Here is a 19,401-nt window from a genome sequence, read left to right on the forward strand (position 1 = left end):
ATACCACATTTGTATAGTTTTTTTAACTATTACCGCTTTGGCGCAATAGAAACTATCTTCCTAGCCAAAACCCACAAAAACTGTCCCTGCATTGCAAGATCCATAGCGTTCTCATCTTTTGCGCGACAGAGCTGGTTTTGGGCTTATTTTTTGCGGGAAGATCTGTAGTTTCTATTGATACCAAGTTTTATATGTATATAACTTTTTGATCTCTTTTATGACGTATTTTCTAAAGTGGATTGATAAAATACAGCTATTCTAGTACTGTTTTTTTTATTTTTTTTTTACAGCGTGTGTCGTGCGATATAATTATTGATATAGTTTTATAGATTGGGTTGTTACGGACGTAACGATACCAAATATGTATAGGATTTTTGTTTTTGATCACTTTTATGTAATGTTTTATAGTGTATGGGGAATGTAATGCATCTTTATTATTGGGGGGGGCTGGGGGGGGCTGTGTTGTGTTTGGTGCACACTTTTTTCACTTTTTTTTACTTTTACACTAGTGTACATTACTGTACACTAGTGTAAAATACTTTGATCACTGATACAATACATTGCAGTACCTGATCTACTGCAATGTATTGTATCATGCTTCATGCTGACAGGCAATAGCCGCGGCCACCCCTGTCAGCATCAGGCATCTCCATGGTGACCCCGGGGACCTTCATTAGGACCCCGGAATCACCATGGAGACATCGGGACCCCGGACAGCGCCGCGGGACATCGCGATCATGTAAGTGAACTACGGCGCCGTCCGGGATCCACCGGGACCCGTTAGATGCCGCTGTCATGGTTTGACAGCGGCATTTAACGGGTTAAACTGCCCGGAGCGGAGAATCCTCCGCTCCGGGCAGTTACAGGAGGGTGTCAGCGGTCACACTGACCGCTGATCACCCGTCCTGCAGCCGCCGCCCGGCGGTAATTTATTCCGATGCGCCCGCCGTTAAAAGGCGTACGCATCGGAATAAAGCCCATTAGTGGCCGCCGTGAAAAGGCAGCATGGCGGTCACTAAGGGGTTAAAGGTGTCACACTGGGTGGTAGGGAGCACCTAGTTGCTGCATATGCAGATGATCTCTTATTACTGATCTCTGAGCCAGAAACGTCATTACCACGTGTACATTCTTTACTGGAACAATTTGGTAATATATCAAATTTTAAAATTAACGCTATAAAATCCCAAATACTAGCATTTAATATCCCCACTCCCTTAAAATTACATTTATCTTCCTCCCTACCTTATAGCTGGACTAACACACCGATTACTTTTCTGGGAGTTAAAATTAGTACTGACTTATCCAAACTTTATTCTCTAAACTTCCTACCACTACTTTCTAACATTATAAAACAATTAGAAAAATTTGATATACCAATAATTTCTTGGTTCGGCAGAAAAAGCATTGTTATGTCATTAATAATTCCCAAAATAACTTACCTAATGCAGGTTCTCCCCATACCCATCCCTAATTTATTTTTTGCTTCAATCAGGAAGACGATAAATAAATTCATCTGGTCTAATAAGCATCCGAGAATAGCAAATCGCATCCTCATACGTCCAAAACAATGGGGTGGCATCGGCTTACCAGACCCCGAGACTTATTCAAGAGCAATTTTACTCTCCAGAATAATAGACTGGATACGCGTCCCTTCACATAAAACCTGGATCTCTATAGAGGAAGAGCTGGCAATAAAGCCTCTGCGCTCATTACTTTTTTCCTCTCCCACAATAGCACATAGAACAAAATATATAACCCCCTTTATCACCTCTACACTCAGGGCTTGGGACTGGTTCAACAAGAAGCACGCTGCAAACACTTACCCTTCCTCCTTGATGCAAGTTAGAGACATTATTAGCATAGCCCATAAATCTTTGCAAAACAGTACCCCTATACATATCCGTAACTCACAAATACTTCTCTCCACCCTTATTGATAGAGATGGATGTCCCTTAGGCAATGAGGAGTTATCCTCTTCTCTCAAAATTTCCTCCTACCATACTATCCTGCTATCATATATCCGCTCACATTTACTAAATATTTGCAAACACCCTAAATTCCACAAGCCCCCTACTTGGTTCGAGGAAATTTTGACACAAGTCAACTATCCAACCAAAACCATTTCCCTTCTTTATAAAAAATTGATTCTTCCTCATCCTACGACTGCTCCCCCATTCATACAGCTTTGGGAGAAAGATCTGAATAAAACCTTCACTAAAGATGAAATTCAGTCAGTATTCCTAGCACCCTACAAGTCCTCCAGATGCGTAAAAACACAAGAAAACGGATATAAAATTATATCCAGATGGTATATTACACCAGAAGTGTCTGCCCATTATAACTCACAGAAAGATGCAACTTGTTGGCGCTGCAAATCAGCCCATGGCTCCTTCTTACACATATGGTGGACTTGTCCAATAATATACAAATGGTGGAACACTATCTTTGATAAATGCAATCTTATATGCAAAACCAAAATAACAATCTCCCCAGAATGTGCCCTACTCCTTATATTCCCACCAAACTTGAAAGGGGCCCAAATGTTACTTTTTAGACACCTTCTGTCAGCTGCCCGTCTATTAGTACCTACTATGTGGATTTCTACGGAAGTGCCTTCCCTAAACACATGGCTCTTAAAGGTCGACCAAATGTTCCGACTAGAAGAATTATCTCATTGGGAATCCAACACCCGATACAAATTCATGAATATTTGGTCGCCTTGGATCTCTTACCGAGAATCTATACTCCCAAAGTTACCTTAATCATACTGATCTCTAAATCTTCATTTCCCGACTTTATCCATATATTGGCCCAATATATATAATAAAATATTACACTGATATTTACAAAACATATACCGATCTGTTCCGTATTCCTTTCCATTACCTGTTCTGTTTGTCATTTATAAAATGTGTTATTTATCCTTTCTACTAAGGATTTTCATATAGTTCTTTTATCCCCCCCCCCCCCTGTACAACACTGTTTTTTTTATGTACGAAAATACTGTGTGATGTGACATGCTCTATTCTTCTTACTATGTCATCACTTGTCTTCTTATGTTACAATCTCCATGTAATTTTTCTTGATTAGATGTACACTATTCTTAATGTACCGAATTAATGCTTGTACAGTTATAACATAAAAAACCTTTAATAAAATATCTTTAAAAAAAAAAAAAAAAAAAAAGAAAACCTCTCCTGCTTTCCAGACTGAAGAGAATACACCACTTCCTGTAGGACTTACAGCAGCTGATAAGTACTGGAAGACTTGAGATTTTTTTTTTTTATAGAAGTAAATTACAAATCTCTGACACTTGATATGAAAGAAAAAAAAATTGGTAAACAACCCCTTAAAGAAATCTCCTCCAAGGACTACTACGTCTACACGGTGACATGTGTCGGACGACCAAAATATTGGGGGACCCTTAGCCTAGTTTCCCACCATTGGGCTCAGTGCCTTGGCTTATGGCTGTAATTTACGGCATCTCTAAATTCCACATCATGACCATTCATATTACTTATGCAACTGAATGGGGTCCATGATGGGGATTATCTGCAGCATTCTTTGCAATTCATGAAGAAACATGAACCCAAACAGAGCAGGCTGCATGTCAGTTCTAATTCTAATAAGGCATAATGAGCTCAGGTCTCAGACAAAATGGCGTCGTCCTTTACCGCAGACACTCCTATAGACAAACAATTATAAATGTTTCTCCCTCTAGTGTTTGCCAGTAAGCCCGCCCGCTGGTCTCCTCCATCCAATCAGCGTGCCCGTTAAGCGGCCGGCTCGCGCGCTTCCTAGTAAGAGGAGCTCTGTGATTGGTGGGGAGTTTGTACACAGAGCGCTGATTGGCTGTCTGTCAGGGACGTTTGTCGATGTTGTGCTCGCAGCTTCCGGGACATTACTTGTCGTCTCCCCCCGTTATATCCCGCCGTACTGGGGGATGGTGAAGCCTGAGGGGATGGCGGGGAGCTCGGCCGCTCATGGAGGTGCACTAGCGGGCAAGTACCGGGGAGTGAGGGGGAAGTGTTCTATGGCGGGGGGAGGAGTTAAGGTGGTCACCGTGCAGCTAGACCTGTGCACAATCCCTTTAATCTATCATTACTGTGCTTGGTAGATGCTACATTTCAGTGAACAGGGCTGCTGTTGCTATGGTCTTCTGTCCTTAGCAACCACATGGTGTAGTATAGAGTATCCCCCCTATCACGTGGCTCTGCTGGGAGTTGTAGTTCTGCACAGGTTTGGGAACACTGACCCAATGCATCTGAAGCCAGAAGTCTGGATAAGCCTTGTCCTGCCGTTTAGTGTACGCAGCGCCTGGGCGTCTCCGTGGTAACCGTTTGCACCGCCTGCTTTTATTGGTCTGTGTTTTCAGCAAAATCTGTTTATATTGCAGAAAAAAGTGAAAGTGTGAACAAACAGTAAAGATTCCATATAGTGTACACTCACTACATAATGTACATCCACCTTCCTATCCCTGTAGTGTCATCTGTTACATCCCAGCTCTGCTGCATCCATGCGTTGTATTATTGTAGTGGCAACTGTTACGTCCCGGCTCTGCTGCATCCACACATTGTATTACTGTAGTGTCATCTGTTACGTTCCGGCTCTGCTGCTGCATCCACGCATTGTATTGCTGTAGTGTCATCTGTTACATCCCGGCTCTGCTGCATCCACGCATTGTATTACTGTAGTGGCATCTGTTACGTTCCGGCTCTGCTGCTGCATCCACGCATTGTATTACTGTAGTGTCATCTGTTACATCCCGACTCTGCTGCATCCATGCATTGTATTACTGTAGTGTCATCTGTTACGTCCCAGCTCTGCTGCATCCACACATTGTATTACTGTAGTGTCGTCTGTTACGTCCCGGCTCCGCTGCATCCACCATCCTATCCCTGTAGTGGCATCTGTTACGTCCCGGCGCTGCTGCATCCACGCGTTGTATTACAGTAGTGTCATCTGTTACATCCCGGCTCTGCTGCATCCATGCATTGTATTACTGTAGTGTCATCTGCTGCATCCACGCGTTGTATTACAGTAGTGTCATCTGTTACGTCCCGGCTCTGCTGCATCCATGCATTGTATTACTGTAGTGTCATCTGTTACGTCCCGGCTCTGCTGCATCCACACGTTGTATTACAGTAGTGTCATCTGTTACGTCCTGGCTCTCCTACATCCACCATCCTATTCCTGTAGTGTAATCTGTTACAATGTATGCAGCAGAGTCGGGATGTAACAGATTACACTACAGGAATAGGATGGTGGATGTAGCAGAGCCAGGACGTAACAGATGACACTACTGTAATACAATGCGTGGATGCAGCAGAGCCGGGACGTAACAGATGAGACTACAGTAATACAATGCATGGATGCAGCAGAGCCGGGATGTAACAGATGACACTACTGTAATACAACGCGTGGATGCAGCAGAGCCGGGACGTAACAGATGCCACTACAGGGATAGAATGGTGGATGCAGCAGAGCCGGGACGTAACAGATGCCACTACAGGGATAGGATGGTGGATGCAGCAGAGCCGGGACGTAACAGATGACACTACAGTAATACAATGTGTGCAGCAGAGTCGGGATGTATTACGGTAGTGTCTAAATCCCATACCATACAGGGACCTCACTGGGGCGCACACAGCTCTCCAGGCAAGCCCCGCCACGGCCGGATATCATTGGCTGCTTCACTCCAATCTCCTAGCAGCCAAAATCAGACCCTGCCGCACCCCCGACCCTAATCCGAACGTTTAGTTTTAGGGTTGGGGGTCTGATTAGCTTTACGTCCCATTGATTTGTCATGTTCTAACCCTCCCCACAGCCCCAACCTTAAAGGGGTTGTCCAGCAAAAATCTTTTTCTTCCAAATCAACTGGTGTCAGAAAGTTATATAGATTTGTAATTTACGTCTATTAAAAAATCTCCAGCCTTCCCATACTTATCAGCTGCTGTATGTCCTGCAGGAAGTAGTGTATTCTCTCCAGTATTCCAGTACTTATTAGCTGCTGTATGTCCTGCATGAAGTATGGGATTCTCTCCAGTCTGACACAATGCTCTCTGCTGCCACCTCTGTCCATGTCAGGAACTGCCCAGAGCAGGAGAGTTTTTTTTTTTATTATTATTTTGAATAATCGTTTATTCACAGTTTAAAGTGATGCAACACAAGTTAAGATACAGGCTGAGAATAGAACAATGGAATGTCGTCCGGAGACGAGAAAAGCAGGTGATGAGATATACGGTTCAGTGTATAGAGGCCACAGTGTTATGTTGCGCAGGCGTATTAGTAGGAAACAACCTGCTAGAAAACGTCCCAGCAAGGACTTGTATAGCTAGGGAATAACATTAAACCAAGCAAAAAAAAAAAAAAAAAAGATAAAGAGAAGAACAATAATACCCAAAATTACCCAGGAGGAAGGAAGAATGGCAGCTGCTACAAGTGACCAAAGCAAGAAAGCTAGCGTCAAAGAGATATTTGCACATATTAATACCACAACTGGTAAGAATCCAGTAATTGTCAGGGGGCAGGAGACTCGGCCAGAGATGTCAGCAGAGAAAATAAAACAAAATTTCCTGCAGGACATACAGCAGCTAATATGTTAAGTAATATGTTAGTAGTAACCATTAGCCGACCCCAACCCTAAAACTAAACGTTGGGATTAGGGTCAAGGGTCCTTCAGGGTCTGATTTTGGCTGCTAGGAAGCTCGGAGTGGAGCAGCCAATGAAATCCAGCCGTTGCGAGGCTTTTCCCGGAGAGCTATGTGCGCGCCCAGCGAGGTCCCTGTATGGTATGGGATTTAGTCATTGCCATTGTATTACGGCATCTGGGTCATGTGACCTCTGATCAGCCACCATCAAATTGCAAACTACATCCTCTCTCTCTTGCAGATCTTCTAGTGATCCCATGATGCATCAGTATAGTAAGGGTCAGTACAATCTCTGCCTACTGGGGGGACAGTGTAATAATCCTCCTCCTTGTATATCTATAAGCTAATATGCTATGAGTGCTGTATACAGTCAGGGAGGCTGCAGGAGATGTATAATCATCATCAGTGACTGTGATGGGAGTTATTGTCTCCCCCTGTGAGGAGCTTATTTGGATCAGTCCTTGCAGCTTCATCACACAGGACACCAGAGCACAGAAACACATGTAATATTCAGGGGGGTCGCTATCAGATCACATGACCCAACTAAAGAAAAATGTTATTAGAAATGTCACATATAAAGGGACTGGAGTAAGATAGGAGTGGTGTGACTTCTTTGATGTCTATTGCAGTGACATAGTGTGCGTTAAATGATATGGGGTGAATGGGGCAGTAGTGGTGTTGTGCTTTCTGTTCTGTTTCTGCTCCATGTTTGACTCCCAACGTTTGGAGAAGTTTCATGTTGCCCTAGGGAGTCCTAGAAAACATGGATACAGGCATAGGCTAAGGTTGGGCCGTGAAAATACTGATACCGTCTCTGGCATCAGATAACCGACCTCAACTTTGCCAGGACGGTATCTGTGGTATTTTTATTTTTTTTTTGTCTAAACCCTTAGCGCTGTTACTGGCAGTGTCCCGTGCTGAGCGTTACTCATGGGGTAGACACGGGAGCGCTAATCTGACATGTAGGGCACGACTCACAGTATTTTTTTATGTCAGCATAAATCGCAGGCCAATAAAATCTCTGGAGGACTCTCTCCTGCGTTTTATCCGTCCCCAAGTGGCCCCCAAGGACATGATTATGGGCCATGTCCAGTACCTGACGCCGGTACGACTTAGGCACCAGAAGCTGTTCCACAACCTCATCATTAATCTTAGTGACTCTATAGAAGAGATCATTAGTCACAGAAAAATGTGGAAACTTTTCCTCAGCTTCTGGTTCCTGAGGTACCCCATTCATAACAGTGACCTGCTCTCTCGCATTTTTGAGAGTGGGGTCCTGCAACTGTGCAGTACCAAAATTATCCCTAGGCACCTCTAAGTCTGGAACATTCTGCTCAGTGGGAGGAGCCTCTTCCTCACCAGCCAGGACCTGCAAAGGAAAAGCATCATTTTCATCCTGTACATTTTTATCATTTACCGTGGGTAATGCAATAGACTTAGGGGTCTCCTCACTCCTTTCAGGGGATTGTTGTTTTCCCCATAGATCGTTGCCATGTTAAAAGGCAACGATCAGCCGACATGCATGATGTCTGCTGATCATTGTCTTAAAACAAGTTCTATTAAAACAACAACGATAGCGATGATCTGCTGGCTGTATCTCTGTGGAACAGGAGGCAGCAGACCGCCACTATCCGCTATGGGCCACCCGAATCTAAGGATCGTTCACGCATCCCCCCCCGCTCCTGTGTAATAACACACTTTTTTTAACTTTATTAACTTTTAAATAACTTTTAATTAACTTTTTTTTTCTTTTTCCCTATATGGGATTACTATTTACTAGCTTTCTTTTATAGTTACACTCCTGTCTTCTAATACATTGTCTGTGTCTCTGTGACAGACAGACGGCTCCTGATCCTTTCCTGGTCCCCTGGGCTGCCTATGGAGCATTTTTCCTGTGTCTGCTCAGGTCACTAGGGAAACGGACTGCGGCACTCAAAGGGTTAAACAAACAGGATCAGAGGAAACTCTGATCCTGCTTATGCTCCAAAGGATGCCTAAAGGTGCGTTTACACAAAACGATAATTGGCCCGATTGTACGATTAACGATGTCGGAGTAACGATTTTTTTTTTCATAACGATCAGCGTTTAGACGGTACATCATATCGTACGGAAAATCGTTTTGCGATTGTTTTGCGATCGTTTAAGCCTATCTCACCCATTGGTTAAATCGGCGAACGACCGTTTACACGGAACGATCTGCGAATTTTTTGTGAACGACGATTTGAGAACATGTTCAAAATGAACGATTTCTCGTTCGTCGTTTGATCGTTCGCTGCGTTTACACATACGTTTAAATTTGATCGTTATCGCGCAAATTCGCACGATAATCCTTACGTGTAAACGCACCTTTAGAATAGGAGCTGTATGGGACAGCAACCCCCCTCTACTGCAGTGACGCCAAAAGACCTGGCTGCAGACTGGGGACCTGCACAGGATTTACAAGAATGGCTGGCTGCTTTCTTCCAGAATCTGCAACACTCTTGTCCTCAGTTTGGGCGTGGTTTTTCCAGCTTAGTTCCATTGAAGTGAATGGAGGTAAATTGTAATACCACACCCAAGCTGGGAACAGAGGTGGTACTGTTTTTGTAAGAAAGTAGCTGTGCTTTTTCTAATCCTGGATAACCCCTTTAAGCATTAAGGGAGTCCTAGTAGTTCTAGCATATTCCACAGTGCTGTACGGAAGAGTTTTAGTGGATGCCGGTAGTTGGCTCCCTGGTTGCAGCAGCGCTAATCACTGAGATGTGTTTCCATTCTTCTGCAACAAGCAGAGATCTTAGAGAAAGTAGAGGGACAGAAACATAAAGGGAGAATTTATCAACTTTTTACACCCGAAAACTGGTGTAAAAGGGTCAAAGTTTTCTGCCACGCTTGAAGGTTTTTGAAAAAAAAAGTTGAACTAAATGAGAATTGTACAAAATTGTGACTTTTTTTTTTTAACACCAGAAAACAGTCATGTGATTAATTCCCGCCCAAAGTATATTAGAAAGTTCCAGAACTCTTCATATACCTGGCTGACTCTATATACATAACACTGAGTCAGCGTTGTCACTGTGGGTTCCTGATGACAGTGATAAATGACAGTAAATGGTGACATCTTGTTCTGGTGGATGAGAAGGTCTCACACCTGGGGGGCACCGGGCCGGCTGGACAGATGGCAGAGGTGGGTGTTATCCTTTAAAGGAGTAAAAGTCACATTGCCGGCCATAGGGATATGTGTGTGATGGCCGCCCTCTCTGGTCTGTGCCGCCGACCTTCATTCTCTCTGTAACCTCCAAGGAGGAGAAGCAGCTGCCGGAGTCTACTAACCTTACCTGGGAACAGCTCATCTGTGAGGCTGCAGTGAGCCTGTGTGGCCACCAGAGGGGGCTGGAGGAGCATCAGATCACTTTATGGGACAATGTTGGTTAGTTCTTTGCCTTTATATGAAGGGATTTGTGGGATTATACCATTCATATGGAGGAGAGGTCTGGGGGCTTTTTATAAGATATATATATTATTTTATTTTCATAATTATTGAGGGCCTGTATTTTTTTTTTTTTTGTCAAGGTATTCCAATATTTTTAGGTGCATTACAACCCGTTGGTGTTTCCCAGATGGGCCTGGCTACCCCACAGCACCCCACCAGTAACCCTCAGTCATGTAGCAGGAGACCCACCATATAGTTGCAGTGGTTCATATTTCTAAAGAGTTAAATTACCAGGATTGGAGTCATCTTATATCGCAGATATTACCTAAAGATTGTACACATCACGTCCCCCCTTCATGGCGGTAGGACCCCCTAATGTATGTAATGGATAATGCCCCCGGGGACCACACTGCAGACATTGTTCAAGGCAAAGTGATGAAAGTCTTTGTGCAGATATCATAGTCTTGACCATAAAGTGAGTATTAAACAGGTTGTAAATAAGATTGTGAATAAATGGAGGAAGGATCTGATAGATGGCAGCAGTGTCTTCCGCAAAGGGTTTAGGGTAATGAAGGTAACCTGAGCCTCTAGACTGGTGGGTCTGTGATAATAGTGATAAAAACTCCTGTACCCATGCACCTCCCCTGTCCAGACACTAGATGGCGCCAGATGATTTCATATTCAGTAATGTCAGAAAGAATTCTGTGCTACAGATTGCAGTTCTGTTGTTGCCGTGTTATCCAACCTGTAGCTCTCTACAACTACAACTCCTGCCGTACTAGTGGGGTCACTGTGTGTATACATTACTGGTCCTGAGTTACTTCCTGTTTTGTATTTCAGAGCTGCACTCACTGTTCTGCTGGTGGGGTCACTGTGTACATACATTACATTACTGATCCTATACTGATCTTGTATTATACTCCTGAGCTGCACTCACTATTCTGCTGGTGGTGTCACTGTGTACATACATTACATTACTTATCCTGTACTGATCCTGAGTTACATCCTGTATTATACACCAGAGCTGCACTCACTATTCTGCTGGTGAGGTCATTGTGTACATATATTACATTACTGATCCTGAGTTACATCCTGTATTATACTCCAGAGCTGCACTCACTATTCTGCTGGTGGGATCTCTGTGTACATACATTACATTACTGATCCTGTATTATACCCCAGAGCTGCACTCACTATTCTGCTGGTGGGGTCACTGTGTACATACATTACATTACTGATCCTGAGTTACATCCTGTATTATACTCCAGAGCTGCACTCACTATTCTGCTGGTGGGGTCACTGTGTACATACATTACTGATCCTGAGTTACATCCTGTATTATACTCCAGAGCTGCACTCACTATTCTGCAGGTGGGGTCACTGTCTACATACATTACTGATCCTGAGTTACATCCTGTATTATACTCCAGAGCTGCACTCACTATTTTGCTGGTGGGGTCACTGTGTATACATTACATTACTGATCCTGAGTTACATCCTGTATTATACCCCAGAGCTGCACTCACTATTTTGCTGGTGGGGTCACTGTGTACACACATTACATTACTGATCCTGAGTTACATCCTGTATTATACCCCAGAGCTGCACTCACTATTCTGCTGGTGGGGTCACTGTGTACACACATTACATTACTGATCCTGAGTTACATCCTGTATTATACTCCAGAGCTGCACTCACTATTCTGCAGGTGGGGTCACTGTGTACATACATTACTGATCCTGAGTTACATCCTGTATTATACTCCAGAGCTGCACTCACTATTCTGCTGGTGGGGTCACTGTGTACATACATTACTGATCCTGAGTTACATCCTGTATTATACTTCAGAGCTGCACTCACTATTCTGCAGGTGGGGTCACTGTGTACATACATTACTGATCCTGAGTTACATCCTGTAATATACTCCAGAGCTGCGCTCACTATTCTCTGACAGTCTGTTTATGTAGAATAATCCTGGTAATGTTGGATTGGAGGACGTGTGCTGTATACCTGTATCTGTACTGGGGGGGTTATTAGTCATGTGACCTGTCTCCATAGGATATTGGCGCAGTGAAGGATCCTTCAGCCCGCGGATGTCATTTATCTCGGGTTCCTCGCCGTCTCGTAATTGACATCAATTTGCGGCTCAGCCCTGGTGTCACGCTGTATTGATGTCTCGTCTCTCTGAAATCCGGTTAGCGCTCAAATAGAAGATGAAATTCCAGTTCAATTTGCAGTCAGTATCATTCAGATGAAGGATCTCCGCGCCGCCGCCGCCGGTAATTTATTCTCCATTACGTTGCCCTGGATCAGAAATACGCTCTGTAAACCAGCCGCACGCTCCACGGATCAGAGCGCAGGGATATCGCCACTGTCTCCGGGATGTGCTGTCGGACGATTAATAAAGTTTTTGCTTTCAGCAGAGCGGCGTCTTATTTGTTGAGGAGACGTCGTGTGTTAATATTTAAAGGGACCAAACCGACTGCAGATCCAGATGCTTCATTTCAATTGAGACTATTTTTATTTATTTTTTTGCAGTTCAATGAATAGAATCCCATGAAATCGGTAAAGACGGACACTTACCTGGGACATACAGTACAGACAGTCCGTATTTGCCGCATTGTAAAACGCATCCCTGGTTTAGACGAGTGAAAAGAAGAAAAGAAAAAAAAATTAATGCTAATTTAACTTCCCTGTTGGTCTAAGGCAGTGAAGGGGTTAAAGTATTTTTGAACAGTCAGGGCCAGTTTAACATTCTCAAAGATGATGCATTATACACACATATATGCCGCATGCATCATACACACAGCTCTGCTATATAAACATACCCATAGTGCTACTACATCAATCTACAGACACAGACCTCTGCTACATCACCATACACAAGCAACTGTGCTGTGTACAATGAGACACACGGCTCTGCTACATAAACATACCCACAGATACACAGTGCTGCTACATCAATATACAGACACAGACCTCTGCTACATCACCATACACAAGCAACTGTGCTGCATACTGTGAGACACAGCTCTGCTACATAAACATACCCACAGATTCACAGTGTTGCTACATCAATCTACAGACACAGACCTCTGCTACATTACCATACACAAGCAACTGTGCTGCGTACAATGAGACACACAGCTCTGCTACATAATCATACCCACAGATACACAGTGCTGCTACATCAATATACAGACACAGACCTCTGCTACATCACCATACACAAGCAACTGTGCTGCATACTGTGAGACACAGCTCTGCTACATAAACATACACAAACAGCATTGCTACATACAGACACACACAGCTCTGCTACATAAACATACCCACAGACTCGCACCTCTGCTACATCACAGTACATCCATATATCTGGGCCATACTCACGCACATACATACACACCTTATATATACACACACTGAATGAGATTTATCACACATGGTGTAAAGTGAAACTGTCTCAGTCGCCCCCAGCAACCAATCAGATTCCACCTCTCATTCCTCACAGACTGTTTGGAAAATGAAAGGTGGAATCTGATTGGTTGCCGGGGGCAACTGAGCCAGTTTTACTTTACACCATGTGTGATAAATCTCCCCCTATGTGCTCCCAGCCCGGCAGGAGTGGTCTGTGACTGTTTCTGCAGGGAGAGAGGTAGTCTGACATTGTCGCTGACGCCAGATATTGGACATAGGTAGAAGCGCCCAGTTACTAAATACATGCAGGACATCCTACACATAGGGGGACCCGGTTTCATCAGCGTTTCTGTCACTTCGAGGGGGAGGATAGTGTGCTGCGCCATCTTTCCTATCTGCCTTTCGGAGCCTACCTTGTAATCTCGTCTACTGCTCACATATTCGCTGATTTCCCTTTTTAAGCCAGTGAGTTAGGGTCCTATTACATGGAGCGATTTTTTTTTTTTTTTAACGACTAACAATAAACGATCGCAAACGAGATTGTTTATCATTGACCTGAAATCGTTCACCATATTACACAGAACGATGGTCGTTAGTTACGATCGCTTATTCCATCTGTTCCCAGCAAAACTATGAACAATGCGCAATTACACTGAACGGTTAGTGAACGAATGCGAAACTTGAGCGAACGAATGTGGAATTACAGTGAACGACTGGCGATAATTTTAGGTTCAGATCTAAATCAACGGCACGCGAACGATTTTTCGATCGTTACCTGCATTTACACAGAACGATTATTGTTTCAATTCTAACGATTTTTCACACGATAATCCTCCTGTGTAATAGGGCCCTTATTTTCTGACCAGTGATTGTGAATCTTTATTCTGCGGCGGTCTACGAGCGATGGGTAATGTCACGGTGTCGGGGGGCTTGTCTGTGTTTGTGTAGGATAGAAAAAATGAGGAAGGAACCAGAAATTTCATTTCATTTTGTATTGTCGAAATTTCTGACTCCATCCTACTCCGTCTATTTTTTTTTTCTTGTTTCAAACATACATCTATTCAAAAATCTCCAGTTATCCAGTACTTATCAGCTGCTGTATGTCCTGCAGGAAGTGGTGTGTTCTCCCCAGTCTGACACAGTGCTCTCTGCTGCCACCTCTGTCCATGTCAGGAACTGTCCAGAGCAGTAACAGACCCCCCCCCCCCCCCATAGAAAACCTCTTCAGCTCTGGACAGTTCCTGACACAGACAGAGGTGGCATATACACACACATTTCGGTACCTGATTTTTATTAGAACCTATACCTTATTCCCCAATGTTGAATGGTGGGGTCTCCGCCAGCTCTTACCCCTCGCAGATGGGGAGATTGGCCGTTAATACAGAATTCTCCTCCGTTTTGTCTTCCAGGCTGAAGGTGTTCTCAGTCCCGCTGCCGTCTATGGAGAGGTTCAGCTGCCGGCCAAATGCATTCTGCAGAGAACAACTGCAACCATGACGTCTCCAGGTTGAATGAAGGTACGATGACAGTACGGCGCCTCCTGCGGGGGGTTGTGTCACCTGACAGCAGCAATAGTTCAGCACCTGGCTTTGGTCTCCCCCTACAGACCCATTATATCTCAATGTGATCCGTCACAGCCGCCATTATAAATGGAAGCCATGACTCCGGGTGTGCAGAGCCCTGGATGTCCGTTCATCATGTCAGGCCCATGATAAGATGTATAAAATATGTACGTTACCCCCCTCAGGGCTGCGATGTGAATATTTATCACTGACTATGGGCACTGTAATAGGGTTATTAAGTTTTATAATACGGATATACGGTGCTCAGGATCAGCCATCAATATCAGGTACACAGCCGTCCAAATTCTCATCTCCCCTCCCCATCCACATCTATACCTAGGCAGAAAAACGTATGATCAGGTGTCTACATAAACCATAGCCTGCACCGATTTATTAACGCTGCTGATTTCAGCTATTTGTTTATATTTGATAAATTTGCGGCAGATTAAAGGGGTACTCTCATCCCTGCTTATATAGTTATACTTGTATGGTGTCAGGATAAAGGGGTACTCTCATCCCTGCTAATATAGTTATACTTGTAGGGTGTCAGGATAAAGGGGTACTCTCATCCCTGCTAATATAGTTATACTTGTATGGTGTCAGGATAAAGGGGTACTCTCATCCCTGCTAATATAGTTATACTTGTAGGGTGTCAGGATAAGGGGGTGCTCTCATCCCTGCTAATATATTTATACTTGGGGTGCTCTCATTCCTGCTAATATACTGATACTTGTAGGGTGTCAGGATAAAGGGTTACTCTCATATTTGTAGGGTGTCAGGATAAAGGGGTACTCTCATCCCTGCTAATATAGTAATATGTGTAGGGTGTCAGGATAAGGGGGAACTCTCATCCCTGCTAATATAGTTATACTTGGAGGGTGTCAGGATAAAGGGGTACTCTCATCCCTGCTAATATATTTATACTTGGGGTACTCTCATCCCTGCTAATATAGTGATACTTGTAGGGTTTCAGGATTAGTGATGAGCGAATAGTGAGATATTCGAATATTTGATATTTGTACGAATATCCCGCGAATATTTGATCGAATATTCGATCCAATTAAAGTCTATGGGAACAAGTATTCAATTCGTGAAAAACATCTATTTGACCATTTGGAGGGTAAAACCGGAAGCTGGGGGATTTGAACGCTTATCGAATATTTATCGAATATTCGCAGGATATTCGTACGAATATCAAATATTCGAATATCTCACTATTCGATCGAACAGTATTCGCTCATCACTATTCAGGATAAAGGGGTGCTCTCATCCCTGCTTATATAGTTATACTTGTAGGTCTGGTCAAATTATATATTTTTGCTAATAAATTCATTTATCAAACTTGTCTCCTCCTCCTGATGTGCTGCTCTTCACCTCCTATTGTTGGCAGCTTATTGTCTGTTACTGACCACCACTCTCCTCTAAAAGCAGTAGTCTGACGGGTGTGTGTGTATATAGCTATAGTATACCTGTTTATACATATTATTCAGTGTATTTATGTTTTCATACCTCTACATCTTTATAAACATCAGCAGGACCACTGCTTATAGAGCAGAGTGGTGGTTGATAACCTAGAAAGAGAACTCTCAACAAGGGAAAGTATCCTTAAAGGGATTTTCTTTATTATTATTACTTTTCCCCATCCAGAGGATAAGATAGTGGGAGGTCTGACCTCTGGGCTCTGGCAAAGATCTCTAGAGAGGTGCCCCGGCTTTGTCTCGAATGTAGCTGCGGGCTGGAGGTGACCTGCCACTCCATTCATTCTTTATGGAACTGCCAGAGAGTGCTAACTACATAGAGAATGTACAGAGACATAACATGGACAGAGGTGGCAGCAGAGAGCACGGTGTCAGACTGGAAAGAATACCCTCCCTTACACAGGCTGCTGTAGTCCTCAAATCTAGAGCTGTAACTTGTCTCCATTCTGTTTTTAGGCTCCAGCTCCATCTACATGTGTAAGCTGTGTAACCTGTTCTCTCCCAGCCGCCCGGAGCTCCTGTTACACGTCACCGAAAATCACACCAAAGAAGGCCTGAGCCCGGAGCACATCATCATCCCGCTCCGACCCCTGGTGCCGTCCGCCAGGAACGCAGAAGGTGAGATCCAGGTTTGTTTTTGGAGCCTGTGACGGACCCCTCCCCGTCATTATAAGTCTAAAGAGATGACGGATGAGAGTTTATTGGCCCCTCTTGTGTCTGGCAGCGCAGTGTGAATAGCGTCGTCCGACTCTGCGGCCTGCACAACCTTCAGCCCATCTTTCTCAAAATAGTTGTATGGGAGGTTGTTGTGGGCATGCTCTGTATAATGTGAATAACTCACATAGAGGTTAATGGGAGTTACTGGAACAGAGTAGCTCAGAGTGCTAAACCATTAACTCAACTCCCATTATCCTCAATGGAAATTGCACAGATTACATTAAATGGTTGTATGACTATTTTTAGCTCCCTTAGGTCAGGAAGGTGGTCGGGGGACCCTACATATGGAGTTTGGTGCATTCCCCAGAGGTGGGATTCTCTATATACATGTCTCAGATGGGAATACCCCTCCAACACAATAGGCGTCGGGTTATATAAGATGTGACATTATGGAAATATTATGTAGATTCCACGTCTCTCAACGTTTAATAATCCTGCCGTATTCTCACGCCCCGGGGAATATACTGTTAAAATTATAGCTGGTTAAAAGCCGGAAATTATTCCATTTACCGTTATAATTCGCCCATCAGAGGCATCGCCGCCGTCAGCTATGCGCATATATTTGCAAGTGTTAATAACAAGGTGGGAAAGTGTTATCCGGATTTTATAAAGTTTGGGCTCATTTGAATAATGTCTTAAAGAGCCCCAGCCACTCCTGCAGTGTGGATACAGGAGGACCGTCCTCTGTGGGCTTAAAGGGGCTGTCCAGAATGTTGGCTCAAGGTCTGCTCCTCTGTTCGCTTCTGAAAGAGTTAATAACATGACATAACTATAGATAACCTGGTGGCGTCATGACTGTAACAATGCACCAATATCCCGTACGATCGGTGCGTGTTGTCCAAAATTAGGATCATTTCAGCAGAATGTAGCCAAAATGAAGCCGAATGAAATATTATTTTTCTGCTTTTAAATAAAGTTATGTAACTCAATTTACATTGTCAGCAGTAAGGAGCAGAACAGTTACTCTGCTGCCACCAATGGCTGTGTCGAGAACTAAAGGCCTGCTCAAGCCCTGGTCCTGTCAGTTACACATCACTACACTGCTGCATGCAGATACCGAGCCTCCCCTGATGTCTATTCTAATACTAATATGGGGTGGAAGCTGTCTGTGTCACTAGTGCTGCGGCACTGTGTAGCAGATGTAGTAGAGATGAGGTAGTGAATGTAGTGAAGCGCTTTGCTTGATCAGTGCTCTGCTCATCAAGCTGCAGGCCTTTAGCACTGCTCCACTCCCTGTCACTCCACCCCAGGTGCTGGAAAAAAGCTGGATCTCATTCTGAGAAACTGGGAAAAGTTTCCCAGGATTGGATCCAGCTTTTCCTGGCATTCTGGGATTAATGGTAGGGTGCAGCTTGATGAGCAGAGCGTTGATCAAGCAAAGCGCGTCACTACGTTTAGATGAGCGATTTGCTCATCTCTACTCTCAATCACTGATCACTGTGGTACACTGTGCTGTAGTAGCAGCACTACTGACACAGACAGCTTCCCCCCAGTGTAATGTCTATAATGATAACTTATAATATAGACATCAGGGGAGGCTGCAGCACTACTGATACAGACAGCTTCCCCCAGTGTATTGTACAGTATATTCTAATGGTAACTGTATAGACATCTGGGGAGGCTCAGTATCTGCATGCAGCAGTGTAGTGATATGTAACTCTGGGCTTCTGCAGCCCTGCAGTTCCAGACACTGCTGTTGACTACATTACCCATTACTGCTGCCACTCAATGTAAAAGAGAAAAGAATTCTTAGGAGCAGTCATTACAGATAATGCTGTCGGGGTATGCAGGAAGTTCTAGTTTTGCAGCAGCCGAGAGCTGGGGATCACTGGATTAGGGAGTGATTTACGGGAACCTGTTACAGAAATCTCTACCCTGAAAAATCCATTTATGTGACTGGGATTATTTCTGCATACCCCGCTAACTTGTGGATTAGAGCTGTATATGGGATGGAATGGGATTGGATGAGATGACTATTTTTGATGTCCTGATGTGGTTACCATTGTCTCTGTGAATCTCCCTGGTGTTCTAGGGGTGGCGATATCCCTGGTATCTAGTAATGACTCTCATCTCTTATCGTCAGCGCTGCCCTCCTGTATGTGACAGGAGGTAATGGAGGTCGGCTCATGGCGAAGCTATCAATAACATGGCGAGCTCAGCTCCTCTCTGGT

General features: G+C 44.1%; 1 protein-coding gene across 3 annotated transcripts in view; it reads left to right on the forward strand.

The window, feature by feature from the left end:
- Positions 1–720: 720 nt before the first annotated feature.
- The window catches only part of ZFAT (zinc finger and AT-hook domain containing), a 117,531-nt gene continuing 98,850 nt past the window's right edge, over positions 721–19,401 (forward strand). Inside the window, exons 1-3 of one of the 3 annotated variants that reach the window (XM_069957068.1) lie at positions 721–739; positions 14,883–14,990; positions 16,970–17,131. In XM_069957068.1, coding sequence (XP_069813169.1) covers positions 14,939–14,990; positions 16,970–17,131 — 214 coding nt within the window. In that variant the 5' untranslated portion in view covers positions 721–739; positions 14,883–14,938. Of the gene's footprint in view, positions 740–3,862; positions 4,002–14,882; positions 14,991–16,969; positions 17,132–19,401 lie in introns of those variants that run through there. The other 2 variants (XM_069957066.1, XM_069957067.1) reach the window with 2 other exon arrangements.

Source organism: Dendropsophus ebraccatus, chromosome 2 (genome assembly GCF_027789765.1).
Source record: "Dendropsophus ebraccatus isolate aDenEbr1 chromosome 2, aDenEbr1.pat, whole genome shotgun sequence".
NCBI classification, from domain to species: domain Eukaryota; kingdom Metazoa; phylum Chordata; class Amphibia; order Anura; family Hylidae; genus Dendropsophus; species Dendropsophus ebraccatus.